Here is an 18630-nt window from a genome sequence, read left to right as displayed (position 1 = left end):
AAACAGATAAGCTTGTTTTCAAAGACTAGCTTCCCGTATGGCAGGCATGGTCCACGGTCTCACAGACAAGTTAAAGAAACTTGGTAAAATGTCCTGCTTATTTCTGTCTCAAGGTAAAGGCTAGAGCATATTTTTCACTGAATAATCTATAACAAAGCAAGCTTGCCAGGCAAGCAGCTGCCCACAGCTTGAGAAAGAACGTCTGCTTCCCACACACAGCCCTCCTCCCCCCTGCACCCCTCAGCCCTGTTCAGCCTTCTGTCTTGAGGAGCTCTATCTGATGCTCCCTGACAGCAAAGACCTTCATTTCATATATACCAATCTTGCTGTGCCACAGCCCAGGGCTGGACCCGGTAAATATTTAATGAATGAAATAAGGTCAGGCACAGATGTCAATGAAAGCAGAGCGTGCCGGGAAGCAGACTATGTCCTAGTGGGCCTAGAGGGCCCACACTTCCTGCCAGCACAAAGAGTCCAGCTCTGTCCCTCAGACTTCACCTTCCTAATACCCTTTGTCCCTGCAGAATGCCTGCCATGTGCCAGGTCCTGGCACACTTGGCTTTCCGTTTGGCATTTGTTACAAACCCTGATGTGTCTTTGGTATACACCTCAGGTGCCTCTTAGTTTACTAGGGGGGGAAGAGCCAGAAGGATGGAGACACCTGCCCTGCTGTCGTGTAGCCCATAGGCTCTGGGGATGCATTTGAAGAAAGGTCTAACCCTCGAAACCTCCATACTCGTCTGTCAGGGTAATCACTCAAGTGTGCCACGACCAACTGTCACAGCTGTCAGAGGACTGGAGGATTGCAGTTCTGAAACCAGGATGGTGCCAGGTAAAGTAGGATGCTCTGCCGCCCGCAGGGGCCAGCTGGGAGGCCTCAGGGAAGACAGCTCTGCTGCCCCAGAGTTCCATGCACCTGAGCACGCTCCCCTCCCCCAACCCCCACTCCCGAGGGCTTGGGCTTCACCAGTGAGAGGGAGCTGTTTACTGCATTGGAACAACCCACCTGCCATTTGCTCAGTCGGGGATAGAAACATGGGCAGAAGCTCTGAAGGACACCCCTGGTGGCTTCACACCCTGAACTCGGTTAGCTTCTGTGAGGTATGGCTGAGGATGAGTGCTGTCCACTCTGCCTGTAGTCCGGCAGCTTGTAGAAAGATGTCAGGAAAGCAGGAAGAGGTAGCAGGATGCAGGCACATCACGGGTCCCAGAAAGCTGATGCCTCCGGGCTGTCTGCCCCACAGCATGAAGCAGGCTCCTCTTCCCCTGCAGCCCTCTGTGTCACCTCCTTTCAGAGCCCTAGGACACCCCACCCACAGACAAGCCCCAACAGCCATAGGTGGCTTCACAGAGAGAGCAGGATGTCACTGATTCCTCTCTCTTCATCCTCTCATGGGACGACTGCCACCCAATGTTAGGGAGCACAGCCATGGGAACACCCCAGACAGGCCATACATACAGCTCACCCCACTGGCCCCCAACAGCCATGGTAAGGAAACGTGAAGAAGTAGGATGTCTGGTGAGACTGAGAGTGAATATGCCAGGCAACCTGAGCCACACCCCCACAGAACAAACGCAGTGTTTTGTTTTTTTTTTCTTTCTGCACATATCTGCCTTTCTCTATGAGACCTTCAGGTTAGGGAACAAACGCCAGTGCCTCCCTAAACCATCAGGCCTGGGTGTGAATTCTGACAAACCATTTCATCGTGATGGCCAAATCTCACATGCCCAATCAGGTTTTAAATCACCAAGGGCGAGTAGCCCACTGTGTCAGCATCTCCAGTGACGGGGGCTGGGGGGGTTGCCTCACTAGCTCGCAAAGCAGTGGCTTCAGGGGGAGGCAGGTAGCCATATTCTTCCTTCTGCTGGGCTGGTGGGAAGCCGCTGAGCCTCTCCACGCTCTGCTGTGCTCGGCCACACAGCGCAGGGAGGGGATCTGTGGTCAGTTACCAGAAGTCTCGGGAGCCTGCAGCCTAAATATAGCAGTGTGTCACCAGGAAGTGTCAGACAAATTGGCTGTTTCACTGTGACCTTCCTGTCTTGAGCTAGCAACCTTCTTCCCTTTCCCGCTCTGCCTGGCATCCTAGGCGGCAAGTCTTACCATCTCACGTAAAAGGCAGCCTATCCCCCTCCTCCCCGAGCCTGGGAGAGTACCTGAGATGGGAAACAGGTCCGAGTCCCAGGCCTGACTCTGCCTCTCGTCACTCGGATCTAGGCACTGGACTTGGCTGAGCCTCAGTTTCTCTGTTCAGAGGCCACAGTAGCACGCAGCACACGTCTGGACAAGAGAAGCAAGTGAGGAGGCGGGTGTGAAAGCACACAGTAGTGCCTAGCATTCTTAGGGCCCTGCTCTGTGGCTCCGGCATAAAGAGACCAGACGAAAAATGAGCAGCTGCACAGGGCCGTGCAAATGCTAATAGGTACGATGCTTGAGTGGTCATCCTGTCCCCTCGCTCTGTGTCACCTCCTTTCGTGGCTTTAAGACTTAACACTGGGATCGGGCCTAGAGCCCTGAGCTTGCAGGACCTACATTCTACAGCTGAGCCGTGTCCCCAGCTTTATGAAAATCCCCAGGTGTTTGTATAAAGCAATTTCCTTAGAACACGATTCTCTCAGAAAACCCTCTTTGGATCTTTCCCCGGTAGCCTCATTAATGTGGGCTGTGGGAGACAAATGTTGCCTGGTGGAGTGCCTAGCCCCCGGCCTTCTCTGTGACACTCTTATTCCTTCCTGAGTGCCTCTGTTCAGGAAGGCCTTCACCGCAGCTTTTGTGCAGTAGATATTTTTGAACCTTAGCACAAATATGTCAGGAACTGAGACAGGCCTGATGCTTCCCCCTGCCTGAGTAACTTCAGAGATGCTGAGGAGAGATGGCAGATGGCTCGGAATCGAAGACCTCTCTCAGCCGCTGCAGCCGGTAGCTAGGGCTCTCGTTCACATCTGCAAGTCCTCTGGGGGCTGTGCAGGGTGGTCAGAGGAGTCTGCACAGCACCTCAAGCTGAAGGACTCCGCCCACAGCTGCAAACCCACCCTTGACCACTCTTCCATCTTATTCTGAGGGAGGTCACCAATACAGCGAGTCTTGCCAGACAGCCCTGCCTGAGGATCCCCTCTCTCCACTTTCTGAGGCAGCACTACAGGGAGGGGCTGCCATTCCCAATTGGAATTTATGGGGGTTCAGGGGATTTGGACTCAGTGCTCACACTCTCAGATAAGTGCTTTAACCACTGAGCCATCTCTCCAGCATCTCTTTTAAGGGGCACTCATTAGTCACTGTGTGGTCCCTGCAGACAGCAAGACTTAAAAGAGATAATCACTTGAATGAAAATCCACGGTTTTCTCATATCCTCTCCTCCCTGGGTCAGCACACACCACCTCAATGAGGCTTTAATCAGGTTTGACCCTCCTACGCTCAAGGCTCAGTCCACTGCTGCCTGGTCCTTCAGCACATTCAAATGTCTACAGCAAACCTGCTTAGAGTATAGGTTGTGAGTCTCATGTGGGGTCATATAATTGTATGTGGAAATGGAGAAAATTTTGGCAAAAGTGAAAGGCTGAAAACACATGAAAATTAACTTAAAAAATCAAGAGTTAAAAAAAAAAAAAGCAAAAAGCCTTGAAGAGGAATTATCTAGATCAGGTTGGCCTGTGGGCAGGTCTGTGGGGAATTATCTGGTTAATTGATCCAAGAAGACCCATCCCACTGTGGGTGGCACTATTCCCTAGGCAAGGGGTCCTGTCCAGTATGAGAGAGGAGAATTCTGGCTGAGAGCAGGCAAGGATCCATGCCTCTATTCTCTGTCTACTCTTGAGTACAGATACAATGCTTTTAAGTTCCTGCCTTGACTTTCCCACAGTAATCAACTATAACCTGGTATTGTGAGGCAAATAAACTCTTTGCTCCCTAAGTTGCTTTGGGCCAAGGTATTTTTATCCCATTAACAGACATGAAGCGGGAGTGTGGGTGGGGTTTCTCACTGGCCTGTTACTGGGGAAGGGGCCCAGGCTGGCTGCCCTGAGATTCCCAGGAACCTGCCTGTTTCAGTCTCCCCAGCACTGGGATTACCGGCACCTGAGCCACACCCAACTCTCTACACAGAGCTTCTGGGATTGAATTCAGTTTTTCACGTTTGTGAGGCAAGCACATTGGTGCCTGCACCTTCTCACTGTGAGTTCTTTTGTTCGTGGATATGTCTGTCTACCTATTGCAAATTTTGTGTCTGGAAAATTCTGCTAAGTTCTGCAAAAAGACAGAAGTTGCAAGCTTAGTCCAGTTTCCTCTAACACAGAAATCACACACACACACACACACACACACACATACACACACACACACACACACACACACACACACTGATGTAACTGTGGTTTTTATGGGTTTTGTCTTTTAAACTGCTGTACCCCTGAGCTTCAGCACCAACAGGTGTTTTGGAGGAGTCAGCCTACTCTAGCTCTGGCCTTTATTAATTGGCTTGTACTTTTAATTGGCTTAATTAGCGTGGTTGTTGCAGTCTCTCATGGATCATTTCACAGAGGCTCAGACAGCACAGCCGCCCACAGGCGTCTGCACCCAGATCATCTGAAACACCCTCGCTAGCTCTTTCAGCTGAAGGCAAAGCATGGTCCATGTGAGCGGGATAAACCTGCCTAGCTCCCCGAAGGCTTCTGGGATTGCGCACATTCCCAGAACTCCAGAGCAATGGCCACAACAGGCCCTGTGGGCCTAGGCAGATGGAACTAGACCTGGGCTTTTCAACTGAGGGTCAGTGTGCCATCTTCACTCTTGGGCAGCCAAGACCAGGCTACTGCTCTGATGCCCTAAATATTCTTGGTAACAATACACTGTGTCTTCTAAGATGATTTTGTCTCTAGCATGGAGAATATTCAGTGGAGCATGATATTACACAATGCGGCGAGCTTTTTATTGAGTACTTGAGATGTGTCCAAACAGTCAGGATCAAAGACACCTGTCTCTCCTGTCAGGATTGCCCTAGAAGAAGCTGTCAGTGTACAAAACCAGAACCTCTACCCCAGGAGAGACAAATGATTTAGCCCGAGGCTTGCCCAACATCTGTGGTAAATGTAGGAGTCTTGATGTAGGATCAGTTTGCAACTGTAGGACAAAGTCGCAGCTCCCAGTCCCTGACTGCCTGCTCTTCCCCAGCCATGCTCACTGCTCCGGCTTCCCCCGCAGTGGCAGCATGGACCTAGGAAGTTATTGCTCACAAAGCCCTCTCTGCTGGGGGCACAGGTGGGTGGCATCCTCTGAGAGTTGACTGTGTTTGCTTATCTGGAAGGTCCCTACGAGACCCTTGTATTCTAGTGAGACCCACTGTTGGAGAAGCCACTGGCCAACAGGGGAGTTTGACCCCACACATTTCGTCTTCGTGGCACCATGACTTGTTCCCCAGTGCTCAGTCAGGGTTCGGATGGCACTTCCCGAATGCCACCAGAGATAGGTGACTCTTCCCTGGCTTCTGACCCAATTGGACATACAAAAACAACCACAAGTGAGCCGGGAGGGGGTCAGCAAGGCACAGCTCCCTCTGTGTGTCTGCCGCTCCTCCAGATGTCCCTGTAACGGTGGTTCTCTCAGGAGCCACAGCCTTGCGGCCCTAGAACCTGCTCTGTTCAGGGAAAGGGAATACACATTTGGTTCCATTAGTGCTACTGAGTCACTCCAGAGGAGTGCTGAAGCCCTCTGAGGTAGAGTAGGCTCAGTATGTGGCATCCTCTGCCAGCTGCTCCCTCCAAGAGAAAGCCTTCAACTCATTGTCTTGCCTCTGCCCACTTCAAGAAACTGCCTGGAAACTCACTGACCTACAGAAGGACTGACCATAGCCACTCGTGGGAGGCCAGGCTTGGCCAGGAGGAGAAGCCATCCAGCTGGTCTTGAACATTTTTCCTTGATGTTCTCAATCAGTGAACCACTGTCTTCTAAGATAAACTGAAGCTTCATGGCCCTCTGAGTTTTCACTGTAGCCTTGGGCTACACCACAGAGGATGGATCCCAGGTGGTGACCAGCCACATCCGGCATATTTGTCCCCAGGGCTAATGTTCCTTTCACTATTAGTAATCAAAGATGATGGCTCTGTGGAGACAGCATTTTTCTGCTGTGTGCTGAGTTACTATGGCAACAGCCTCAAAAGGAATCTATTTGCTTTTTACTCTTAATTCTGCAGTGTTCTCAGGTTTTCCAAAAATACCCTTCTTTTTCTGGGCCCCTGGGTGGGGCTGGGTGGTAGAGTAGGCAGCTAAGTGTATGCTGTGCTGGAGAGTTCTGCTCGCAGCTGTCAGTTGAGCACACAGTTTTTATTGTACTGTGTCCTTAGCAGCTACTTCATGTGAGCGGCTGTGCCGTGCACTGGGACTCAGGAGGAATTTAACTCCAGCCTGTCTGTCTTTAAAAAAGCTCCCAGCCCAGGGAAAGATAGACATGCCCATAATGTAAGTGCATGGCTAATTGTAGTAGCAGGCAAGGTAATGTCATAAGTAAAAGGGACGCGTAATGTGACCAATACTTTGCCCGCCGTGCGGGTTTGTTGGCGTTGGACTCTGGCAGAGAAAGTTGTGAACTCAGAGTGGGTGACGAAGGTTAGAAGTCGGCAGATTTGCAGTTGCTTTTCTGATCAGTTGCTCGTGAGCTGTGAGTTCTCAGGAAAGTGACCATGCCTCTCTGAGTCCCAAGCCCTGCCTCGTGCTGGGCTGTTGTGAACACACAGTACAATGCCCAGGCATAGGGTAGCTCTTCTTGGGAGACCCTTCCCAACCCACGCCAAGCTCCTGGGACAGTTGGGAGTGGCTCTGGGGGTTATGAGTGTCTGCAGAGGGCCACGGAACGGGCAGTGGTAGGGCCAGAGCTAGCAGTAAAGTGGATGGAGGGCCCTGGCACCGTGGTTCAGAGGAGGCAAGAGAGCAGTGTCCCATGAAGAACCTAGGACCTGGCCTCATCGCTAGGCTGCAGGCCCACTGATCTCTGGGCTCCAAGGGGACCCCATGGAAGTCACTGCTGAACAATGTTAATAGCTCAAGGGTTATTGAGCTGCTGCTGAGGGAGGCAAGAAAGCAAACGCAGGCACCACCAAGCATGCCCTCAGTGCAGGTGACCCTCAAGTCTCCAGTACCCATGTGCCCGGCCACATTTGGGTACTGCAGCCTGACCTGTAAGTTCCTCACCAGCTGAGATCCCTGTTGAGGGAGGAAGCATCTCTGTCACTGGGATGGTGGGACACAGGTGACCCAGTGCTTACAGTGGCCCCGGGAATGACGGTGGTGTTTGTGTGTTGCAACACGAAGAGTTTAGTTCCTGGTCAGTTACTTATGAGCCAGGCAATCTCAAGGAAGATATTGTGTTTCCCTGAGCCTCGACTCAGTAACTCTCCTCTTGTGCCTTAGTTTCCCCACCTGGAGAACAAGAGTCAGCCCTATCTCGTGGACGGTCCTCAGGCAAAACAGCCGCAAGTTATAAAGGTCCCAGTCCACCACACCTGGCCTGGAGCAAACTCTTAAGTAAATGTTACTTATGTTTTTTACTGCACCCAGTTTTACAGGGAAAACTCTGCAGCGTGGGTGCTAGGCAACGAAAATGGCAGGTTCTGCCGGTAGGTGGCAAATATTTCCATTAGCTGCAGTCCCTGTGGAAGAACAACCCGGGAGGGGTCAGCCACCATCTCTGGGGGAGTCTTCAGACTCACAGCCATTAGCGGTTTTCCAGTACCTTCCAGAGTTTGGTGGGGAGGGAGTTAACGGAGCAGAACACCGTCTTCCTGCTGGGGCGGTCCACGCTGGTTGGAACCCTGCTCCAGAAACGAGAGCTGTCCTTGGTGCTGAGCTAGGCCGCGTCCCGCCCCCTTCAGCCCAGCCACCACCTGGGATGCCACCCTCCTGCACCTGGAGTCAGTCCAGGAACCCACAGGTTTATTTCCCAGCACACGTGCTTTTTGGTACCCTTTCTGGGAGACGTTGTTCCTCCACCATCAACAGACTGTAGGGTTGGACCTACAGTCTGCTCAGCCATGTATCTTGTAAACGGGAATCACCCACCCACCTGAGCACTCTCCAAGTCTAGCCTGGTCTTTCTGGACCCTGTTCTTGTTCCTACCTGTGATCCCAGCACTTGGGGAGGCAGAGGCAGGCAGATCTCTGTGAGTTCGAGGCCAAAACCAAAAGAACAAAAAAGAAGCATTTGCCCACACTTGTAATCCCAGTCCTGGAGGCAGCAGGGACAGGAATCTCAGGGCTCACTGGCCGGCCCTCCTACAAGCTCCAGACCAGTGAGAGATACCCTCTGTAAAAAAAAAAAAAAAAAAAAAAACAAGGTGCATGATGCCTGAACAGCCATAACCAAGGCTGATCTCTGGCCTCCACGTGAATTCACTCACACACCCAGAATCATACCTTGTAAAACACCTGTTGTGAAAATAAACCTCCAGTTCCAGGGGATCCAACTCTCTCCTCAGACCCCTGTGGGCACATCATATATAGACATACATGTGAACAAAGATACTTGTGTGCATAAAATTTAAATTAAAAATAGAAAATTATACAATAAAGTGGGATTTTGCCAAAGCCTCAATATTTTATTTTCACAACAGGTGTTTTACTTCTACAATAAGAAAGGCAAACTTCAAGGCAATGAAAATATGTTCTAAAGTATGACCAAACTGAAATTATACATGTATAAACAGTACAAGGTATGATTTCAACTGAATCTCAGCTAGTTTCAAAATCGTCTCTCTGTAAAGGATGCCACCCATGTTTGGGTTCATTGCTGATGCTGTCTTCTCTTCGAATTTCTCTTCTGTGTAGATGGACCTTGTATTTTTCTCTATGGAAAGGTGGGTGTGCCGCTATTCTTTCCTTTGCTAGCTTCACACTTCTGTCCCTTATTCTGTCCCTACTTCTAACCTTATCTGAGGCAGGCATAGAGAGGCAACCGAGGACCATTATCTTAATTACTTTTCTACTGCCATGACAAAACACTATGACCAAGGCAACTTATAAAAGAAAACCTTTCATTTGGGGCTCACCATTTCAGAGGGTTAGAGTTCATGATTATCATGGTAAGGAGCATGGCATCAGGCTCAGGTGTCAGCAGCCATGGTACTGAAGCAGTAGCTGAGAGCTCACATCCTTGTCTGTGAGTAGAAGGCAGAGAGAGCTAATTAGGAATGGCATGATTCTTCCCATAAGGCCACACCTCCTTTCCCAAACAGTTCCACCAACTGAAAAACAAATATTCAAACATACAAGCCTATAGTGGCCTTTCTCATTCAAACCACCACAGCCACCAATTTGTCGTCCTCAAAAGTTAAAGCCAAATGGCCCTGCAGGAAATCCTCACTCGTAGATGAAGGTGTTTGAAGGAACAGGTACAGGTATACAGCCCTGGTGACCTTGGGTGGTAAGACTGCTCAAGTCCCTAAAGTAGATGGTTAAAGTGCTGTCAAATGCTGCTGTTTGCTTCCACAAGAGTGTCCTCTAAAAATCTTGTGGTGCTTTACAAAGTGCACACCTGGAAGTTTTTGATGACTTCACAGGTCCTGTGCTGTAAGAGCCATGCCTTTACTGAATCCAGGGAGCAGCCAGGTGATGTGATCCAAAACTGAGACTTGTGGCATGCCATGGGCTGGGCACAGAGGTATTCCTCGCCTTCCATAGGCTTCTCTGCTGGAAACACTGGGAGGTATTTCCTACTGGGAAGCTGTTCTGAACTGAAGGAAAGTCTACCACCACGTGGAATGCAATCAACTTTGGGCCAGCGGGCCTTTCCCCTCCCCCTTGTGTGTGACAGCGCAATGCGCACACACTGGGTGCTAAAAGTGGTGCCAGAGACGTCACACCCATACTCACCTGCGCACACTGTTTCTCGGATGGTTACTCATACACCGAGCTTACCTCTTCCTTGTCGACGGGGGCCAACTTGGTCCTTTTTGCCTTTGATCCTTGTTTGTGTGGCATCAAGGATGGTGCAGAGCAAGAATCTGTACTCAGTCACCCTACTTTGACATTTAATAATAGGGACAACGTGCCTCGCCTACTGCTCTTTCTTTCTTCCCTTGAACCAAGTTTATAAAAGCTTTGCAAGATCTGGAAATAATTGGGTTTTTTTTTTTTCATTAAGCAAAAGTTGCTGCTGTAATTCCCAAACTGAAGACAAACCAAGTGGCAATCTTCCTTCCAGAAGTGGAACCGCCAAGGGACAGTCATCCCATTGGTCTGTAGCTGAGTCATCTTCCTCATCGTTGTCTCCAGCCGCTTATCTCGCCAAATGTCTGTTACTTTAAATGAATTCAGACAATCGGAGTTGAAGGTGTCCTTAAAAAGGACTTTCTCTGTCTCTGTTCCAACCAAGTAATCTTATCAGGAGGGGATGCGTTTTCCCCCAATTTAGCAGCAACCCGGATGCTCGTTTGGACAGACAATGCAAGCATCATTGGATCCAGGAGTCACAATGAAAACCATGCTTCCTGCCCCTGAATCTGGTAGTGGTAACTGGTAGTGTGAGAGGGTCTTTAGATGGAAGGGGGCACACTCTTGCAGGAGCCCCACTGGGGAGTGAAACGAGCTGTTTCTTCAGAGCCTGGGCCAGCAGGCTATGCTTAGCCGGTTGTCTGTCATCTCAGCTTCAGGGACTTGCTCTCAACTCACCACACTGCTTGCTGTCCTCCAGAAAGATAATGTACCTGTCACATAATCTGGCTCTGAAGGTTTGGGGTACAGCCTTACTTGGGCGAATCATGTCCCATCAAACCATTCTGAGGTTATGAGCCTCTCTGCCACCCAGTGGAGGAGAGTGGCAGGCTGGCGGCAATGACAGTTTGTGAGGAGATGCAGAAGGTGATTTGTTCATGCTGCCATCAGAGTGAGGGGCTGTTAGGGCTCTGTGGCCATCCTGTAGCTCATGGCCCAAGCTGAGGCTGAAAGGCTTTTGAGAGGCATTGGATCTGTGAAGAGACAGCAGGTCTATTTGAACACTGTCATTCTTCTGTCTGTCCGATGCACGGAAGCTTAGTTTGGGTTCTGAGGTCTGATGCATAGGCTGCAGCCTGTGGGTTTTAAGTGGCAGCTTTCCTTGTCTGTACTGAAGAACAGGGAAACCTGAGAGGGAAAATGGTCAGACGCCAGCATCTTCACCTGCAGCTCAGCTCTGGAATCTCCAGCACCCTCCTCGAACACCCGGGACAAAGACACCTCTCTATTGTAACTCAAGAGCTGTCCTGTGTCTGTCCCAAGACACACTGTGTTCTGGGGCCCATCTTTCTAACCCAGCAGATTCCCCTGGATGCTTATAGACCTCCTTCAAGCATCCACCAGAACATTCTGGAGGCCCCCAGGGTGCAGGCAGGGTAGCACCCTGGGTAGACCCAGCCCAGAAACTGTGATGTATGCAGAGGGGGAGGTCTTCTAAATTGGGGGTCTGGACTTTTTAATTCCTGACTAGAAAGCTGCATGTTTAAACCTCTCTCCCTGCTGCTTTCCCCTCTTCTCTTTCACACACAGAAAAAGGAAAATAAAAAGTTAACAAAATGTTAACTGGCTAAATACGAGGTGGTTTGTAGTGTTCCCTGGCATATGTTATTACTACTTTTTACTTATCTTTTTTTTTTTTTTTCGTATTTTGAGACAGCTATATTGATCATGATCCTTTTCCTTCAGCCATCTAAAGGCTGGCATTCCAGGCATGAGCCACCACCACTAGCCTAACATGAATTGCCTTTTAAAATCATAATAAGAGCTGGGTGGTGGTGGCACACACCTTTAATCCCAGCACTCGGGAGGCAGAGGCAGGCTATCTCTGTGAGTTCAAGGCCAGCCTGGTCTACAGAGCTAGCTCCAGAACAGCCAAGGCTACACAGAAACCTTGTCTCCAAGAAAACAAACAAACAAAAACATTAGAATAGGAATAAGGGTGTTTTGTAACCATATTGGAGTAGGAGAGCCTGGCACAGGGTTGGAGGGAGTTAGTGGGGTGAGATCCACTAAGCTTTGTGTGTGGAATGCTCTCCAGAGTATCTGCCATAAAGCTTGATGCATATGTTTGGGGGTTGTTGTTACTTTTGTTCGGTTTGGTTTGGGTTTGGGCTAGCTTAGAACTCACTATGTAACCCAAGCTAGCCTTAAAACATGTGAACTTCCTTTCAGCCTCCTAAGTATCAGGATTAAAGCCATGCACAATAGCCAGCTAGGAACACTCACTTTTATGAGTCAAAATGGGCATTACTGCCCTACAAAATGTACTTCCTTGCACGCCTGTTGGACTGGTCCCCTCTAGGAGTGCGCCTTCTCCTGCTGGGCAGTGCTGGTTCATTCTATCTGTTCTTCTTGCAGTTGCCTATGATGGGAGGAGTGTTCATGGACTCGCCCAACGAGGACTTCAGTACCGAATACTCCCTGTTTAACTCCCCGGCCAACGTCCACGCAACCTCCAATGGCCACAGCCAGCCAGAGGAGTCTCCTCGCTCCACCAACGATGCTGTTCTGCTCTGGATTGCCATCATAGCAACTCTGGGGAACATAGTGGTGGTAGGAGTCGTGTACGCCTTCACCTTCTGAGGGCTCAGTGATGCTAAAGCCGTGGGAAAGGCCCTCCTGCTCTGGACTCGACTGCCAAGGTTCTCCCTGTGGCTCCATCTTGTCCCAGCCACTGGAGACACCTGTGTTCTAGACCTAAGCTTGAATGGCCTCTGCAGGGGCAGGAAATCTGTAATTTCCTCCAGGCAGCTCTAACTTAGAATAATCCATGTTGTGGGTTGAGCTGATTCAGAACACCTTGAAGATGGTGCTTCCAGCTCCTAAAAGCTTGATGGGTTGGGTCCTTCAAATAGCAGACTGAAAAATTCTTAAAGCTTCAGTCAGTCCCAGGAACATCCCATGGGTTAAAAAAAATGTAGACCTTTTTGTTGAAACTTTCCTAGAAGTAAATTCCCATTCGTTGTGTCGTATTTTTCTTCGGACTTAATGAACCCAGTGTGTGGATGCTGGGACAAGAAGAACTTTCACAAATTAGAATTCCCCACCTTTTAATTTTATGTGTCATTTGTTTGGAATATGATGGTGATGGTGTAGGGTCACAGAATGTTGTGGAATTAACTTAAAAGAGGTACTTTTGTCACCAAGACACTTGGTCCCTTGCAGGACCCAAGTGCATCAGAAAACCGAGGGACTGGAATGAACTTTCTGATTTTTGTAAGAAAGGCAGAGGGTGTCTTCAAGATTTAGATCCTCCAGACATTAACCATTTACCACCCAGATGAAGTGACTGTCTCTTCTCCGAGGATTCATGGGAGGTAAAGATGATTTAGTCGTTTCCCTTCGTCATTGGACAGATGTCATGGAGAAGGTCAAGGTGATGGTGTGGTTAGATAATATAGGAGCCGGAGCATCAGAGCATTTCCTGATCTCGCTGAGTCTGGGCTCCACCCTAGCCAAACTCTCTACTAAGCATGGCCCCACCTCAGCAGCTGAGGCAAGATGTCCATCTTGGGCATTCCCAGGTCGTCTAGTGTCAGTGCTGTAAATTGGCTTAGAATGTGTGCCCTCCCTCATGGGTCTCATTCCCCACGCCTATCACTGAACCCGGAATACCTGCAAATGTTTTGGCCCTGGGTTGCAGGGATGGGGGGAGCTGTTAGTAGGGAGAACTGGTCCAACCTTTGTCGCTAAGAAGGAAGGGCGTAGGGTATCTGCGAAGATGCTTAGAGTCATCAGGAGGGCAGGGTGCCGGGCTGGCAGTTAACGGTTGTGTGCTGGAGGTGGAAGTTGCTGGATATTTGCGCTGACTTCCTGCCTCACCAACAGGACCCTCCCTCCTCATCACTCCTCCCTTCCCCCTGAGTCCTACCCTAGAGCAAGGAGGAGGACATCCTCATGAGAGAACTAGGGGTAGGGATGGAAGTAGGCATGTGCTGTAACTTCTTCCCCGTGCTGTCTCATTTACCACAGGGGAGCTGCAGCTGGTGGTGCTCCCTACCTTGTCTCCATGGAGACAGCAGGTTGGGGAGGGAGCTGTGCCTGCTGTAATGAGAGAGGAAGCGGGAGGAAAGCTAAAGACAGGTCCTGGCCTTGTAAAGTATTGGTGTGTCAGTACTTAGACTCGAACACACATGCATGCACGCGCACACTCACGCAGTCAGTTAACACGTGTTGATGTCTCTCCTGCTCTCCTGGGTTGGAGTGGCAGATGGTCACAAGCACGGGAAGCCCCTTTGTCCTCATGGCATCATGGACAAACTGGTCCCATTCTGTCCTACTGACTCCTACAGTTTCCTGTCTGAACTTGCTCGCCACAGATAACAATGAGGAGTAAATGACAGATTCCAGTCAGAATAGCCAGAGTGAACCGCACTATCTTCCCTGCCTCTGCTCCACTCTGTCTGCGGTCATCAGGTCAGGGGCAAACAGGCCTGAGCTCAGTGCTTGAGTACTGTGAGCAGGCACGGTGCTAGACTTCATGTACAGCCTTCATCTTTCTCTCACCTCACAGCAGCAGGGTTTGTGCACAGAAGGGAAGCCAGAGGCTCAGAGGAATGGAGTAACTTTCCTGAGGCCACACAGCATGGAGGTGAGGATCTGGGATTGGGACCTGGGAAGCTGGGCTCTGCAACTGCCTCTCTCTGGCACTGTACAGGGTCCACTGAGGTACCTTTGAACTGGACCTGAATCCTCAGAAGGTATTTCCCAAGGCGTCACAGCTTGGGATGGCCTGGGCCACCCACAGGTTTTAGACCATCAAAAAGGGGCAGCCTCAACTTGGCCTGGACTCCGGGGGGTGGTGGTTAAGATTGACCTTGAGTCTCCATGTAAGTCTCCAAAGAGGGTCCCTGAGGTAGGGTTTCTTGGGTGCACATAGAAGGGGCCCCGCAAGGTATGTAAGCCCCAAGGAACTGCACATTAGCAGGGTCCCAGTGGCCAGCACTGAGGTCAGAGTGTAGACCTCGCCTGTGTGGCAAGTTGACTCAAGCTGGGGTACAGTCTTTCTGTGAACCTCAAAGCTTTCCAAAGCAGAGGTGTCACCTTCTTAGGGATCCCAGCCAGAACCCGATTGGCTTTACCCTAAGTAAGGTGGGCCCGAGAGCCTCCTTAATTTGACAGGAAAGACCTTGCCTTTTGCGTAGCTGGCCCTTGGAGAAGCACTGCATCTGCTGGAATATTCCATGTGGTCCATGCAGTCCAACTAGTGAGCCTGATGAGTTCCTTCCCTGCCCATCCCAGAGAGAGAGAGAGAGAGAGAGAGCACTGTCTCTTCCTCCTTGCATGAGTTTCTAGCATCCTAGAGAGTGGGAAAAGGGGGTAGGCCCCCCAGCCAGGGAGGCAGCAGGCCAGCTTCTAGTCCTGGCTTGGATGCCTGTCCATTGATCATGATCTGTCTGGGAGCGCATGTGTGCTCTTGGGCTAGTCCTCTCTGGCAGGAGCATGGCTTCCCTTTGGGATCAGTGTGCAGTGAAATGGCTCATCTCTCCTGGTGCCTGTCCTACTTACAAGCTCATATACTTCTCAAGTTGAGGCCAGGGAGGGGTGGCCAGGGACAGAATGGCACATGTGTGCCTGTACCAAGCCCTCTTACCCTCTATGCCCTATGACCACTCAGTGCAGGGTGGGGAAGAGAGGCTGCTGAGCTGGGACTGAGAGCCCAGAGGTGCAGGGCACAGGCCCCGGAGAGAGGAGGGGTTCCTCTGAGAAGCCCAAGGGGGTGAAATTATGAGCTCTGTGGACTCCCTCTGCAACCCTCCTGAGATCAGCGCTTGAGCAGGAAGTGTCATGGTGGCGGGAGGGAACCACACAAACCACATGGCTAAGGGCAATGCGCATTATTTCTGGAGTGACAAAGCCTTGTCATCAGTCGCGATGGGTGGGGGCTACACCTGGGATGTAAGTCTGCATCACTTGTCCTGGCTCTCTGTGCTTGTCATCTGTGTCTTACTGGTGAGAAATAAAACCAGAGGACTTGGAGATTGCTTGGTAGGTCATGCATAAGGACCCGAGTTCAGAGCCCCAGGATCCACGTTAAAGTAGACGGTCTGGACATGTGGTGCCCCCCTGTAATCCCAGCACTGGGGGCGGGGGAAATAGGCAGGTCCATGGGGTTCACTGGGCAGCTACTCTAACCAAAACAGTGAGCTCGGGCTCAGTGAGAGACACAGTTTGGGGGTTGTTGTTGTTGTTGTTTTAAATGATGGATGGATGGATAAGTGATTGAAGAGGACATCTGATGTCAACCTCTGGCTTCTATGTGCATGCGCACAGACAAGACACACGCTTGTATGTGTGTACATAGAGTACACACATAGACCAAGAGGGGGAGGGAGAGGGACCCCAGAGGACTCAGCCCCTGCCCCAGGACAGCCCTGAGCACAGTGGTGTCCTTGTGCCTACACCACAGCACCAAGAAGGTATGGTCTCAGCGTCTGGTTCTTCTCTCAGCCGACTTCTGCCTCAAAAGCTTTCAAACCTGCTTTCCCGTGGGGCTAAATCCCAGCAAATGTGTGTCCAGCATGCAGGGAATGTGTGTGCTTTGGCCACGGGGTACGTCAGAGCCCTGGTTCTACATGGAGCTCTCTGTCTAGCGGAATAGCCCTAGTTGCTGTGCCTGCCTCTTGCACTCTTTCTCCATTTTCCAGACTCGCAGGCTGTATGTGGCTGAGGACAGCTATGTATCTCCCACCCAACACAAAATCAAGGTTTTAAATGACGTGTTTTTTTTCTTTTTGTCTTTTGTAACCCAGTTACCTGGTTTGGGGGTGAAAACTTTGAACATGGTGTCATTGTATTGAAATGTCAAAGAGTTGGGCCTGAGAATCACTGCATTTGCAGTCCATCGTGCTGTTCTGACATCACCAATGGGCCTGTGTGAAGGCTTGCAGCAAGGGCATGGAAGCCCAAACTCTAGTGGGTATGGGAGCATTGCCAGGTAGAACCTATCAGCAGAAGAGCAGGGTCTTGTCCCCAGATCGTCCAGCCACAGAATTCCCATGGTTCTTCATTTCAGGCACCTGGGTTCCCCAAGAGACATTGGCAATGCCTTGTACATTCTTAACAAGATCTACAGAGGAGTGGGGACCTGCTGGCATCCAATGAGTAGAGGCCAGAAGCGATGCTCATCCACAAGACAGACCAGTGGCCGAGTGCTATCCAGACCCCAAATGCCAACAGTACCAAAGATGGGAGATGCCATTAGACATAAGGGTCCAGGGTGATGGGGAGTTTTCAAAAGCTACATCGGTCATGTGTGAATTGGAGCAGTGAAGCACAGTGGTTGCCCCAAGCTGAGGAAACTTCAGGTGTGGGACTGGGCCTTGGAAACCCATGTGACAGTTTCCTTTTGAGAAGAGCCTGTGTGGAGACAACCCTGCAATACAGCTGTAACGCTGAAGCGGAAATTGTCAAGCGACCGTGGTCCCAGGATCTGTGGGCTCTGACCCTCACCAGTGCATGGTTGGAGAGATTCTGACAGGGACAGGAAGGCTGAGGAACAGCTGTGGGACAAACCCAGCCTCCTTCCTAGCTCTCTCTGTGTCCCCCATCCCTGATCCTCAAATCTGCAGGCATACTGACTCTTTCTACTATTGAGATTTTTCCAGATTTCTTAATCATCACCTGCTGCCTACAGATGCCAGTTTTTCATGAGGAGAACATCAGCCTAGCTCCTGTTTTTGGTTTTGTTTTTTTCTAGTCAGCTTGTAACCACGTGTACCTGGCATGAAGGAAGTTTAACTATTGTTCCAGGTCTTTGCTGCACAGGTACCTGTTCTCCATGTGCTGTTGGCTTCTACTTGCCCTGGGAAGGCTCTTTGCTGATGTGGGATTTTGGTGTGCTCTTTTGAAGGCGTGACGGTGACACCTTCCTGTGTTAGCTTTCTTGCTACAGTTGTCATTTTCTATTGCAATAATTAAACAGAAGGAAAGATTAACCCTGTGTCTGGTTCCCATCTGGTTGTCTTTAAAAGCCACAGCTCCAGGGTTCGTGGTAATAGGTCCCTTCCTCCCCACTTCCCTCTGAGCTCCCTTCACCGTCACACCTAAAAGGAAAAGGCTGCATACTGCCAACCCATCAGCTCTCCTTGCTCGTGTACCCACTATCGGGGAGCAAAGTTTATCTCCCTCAACTTCCCACCTTCAGTATCTGCCCCGTCCCTGATGCATGGGCAATAACCAGCAGATATTCAAGGCGGGCATGAATAAATAATGACTGATGCCTGAACGACCAGCTCAGTATGCTGCCAAGGAACGCTAAGTATGCAGCCACGGTGGTGTCCAGTTATTCACAGAAACACCGCCAGGTGGGGTGACATCCCTGTAGTCAGCAGCCATCTGTAGTCTGAGGCAGGAAGATCTCCATGAGTCTGAGGCCAACCTGAGCTACTGAGTGAGACTGTCTCAAAAAAAAAAAAAGTTTGTTTTAAGTAGCAGTTGGGTGGTGGTATCCTGAGCACATTGCCTACATGTCAGCTGTCAGGGGTAGGTACTAAAGGCATCTCCACTGCACAAAAGAGGAAACTGAGGCACAGAGAGGTTACCCCCACCCCAAGGCCTGAAACTGGTGACCAGCACGGGAACTCTGACTATGGGCCATGGCTCAAGGCGGCTTGCAGCTTCGTCTCAGGTTGACTGTCAGGCCCTGGGGAGCGGAG

The 18630-nt window shown here is 50.5% G+C and overlaps 1 protein-coding gene across 2 annotated transcripts in view; it reads left to right on the top strand.

The window, feature by feature from the left end:
• The window catches only part of CUNH14orf132 (chromosome unknown C14orf132 homolog), a 30711-nt gene extending 12802 nt beyond the window's left edge, over nt 1-17909 (top strand). The window contains exons 2-3 of one of the 2 annotated variants that reach the window (XM_055593080.1): nt 12332-12526; nt 16989-17909. In XM_055593080.1, the coding sequence (XP_055449055.1) occupies nt 12332-12526; nt 16989-17036 (243 nt within the window). In that variant the 3' untranslated portion in view covers nt 17037-17909. Of the gene's footprint in view, nt 1-12331; nt 12946-16988 lie in introns of those variants that run through there. The other variant, XM_055593081.1, reaches the window with a different exon arrangement.
• The last annotated feature ends 721 nt before the right edge of the window (nt 17910-18630 follow it).

This window comes from Psammomys obesus, unplaced genomic scaffold (assembly GCF_907164565.1).
Source record: "Psammomys obesus unplaced genomic scaffold, mPsaObe1.curated_primary_1811, whole genome shotgun sequence".
Classification (NCBI taxonomy): Eukaryota; Metazoa; Chordata; class Mammalia; order Rodentia; family Muridae; genus Psammomys; species Psammomys obesus.
Note: the sequence above shows the minus strand (reverse complement) of the source record. Positions and strands in the feature narration are given on the sequence as shown.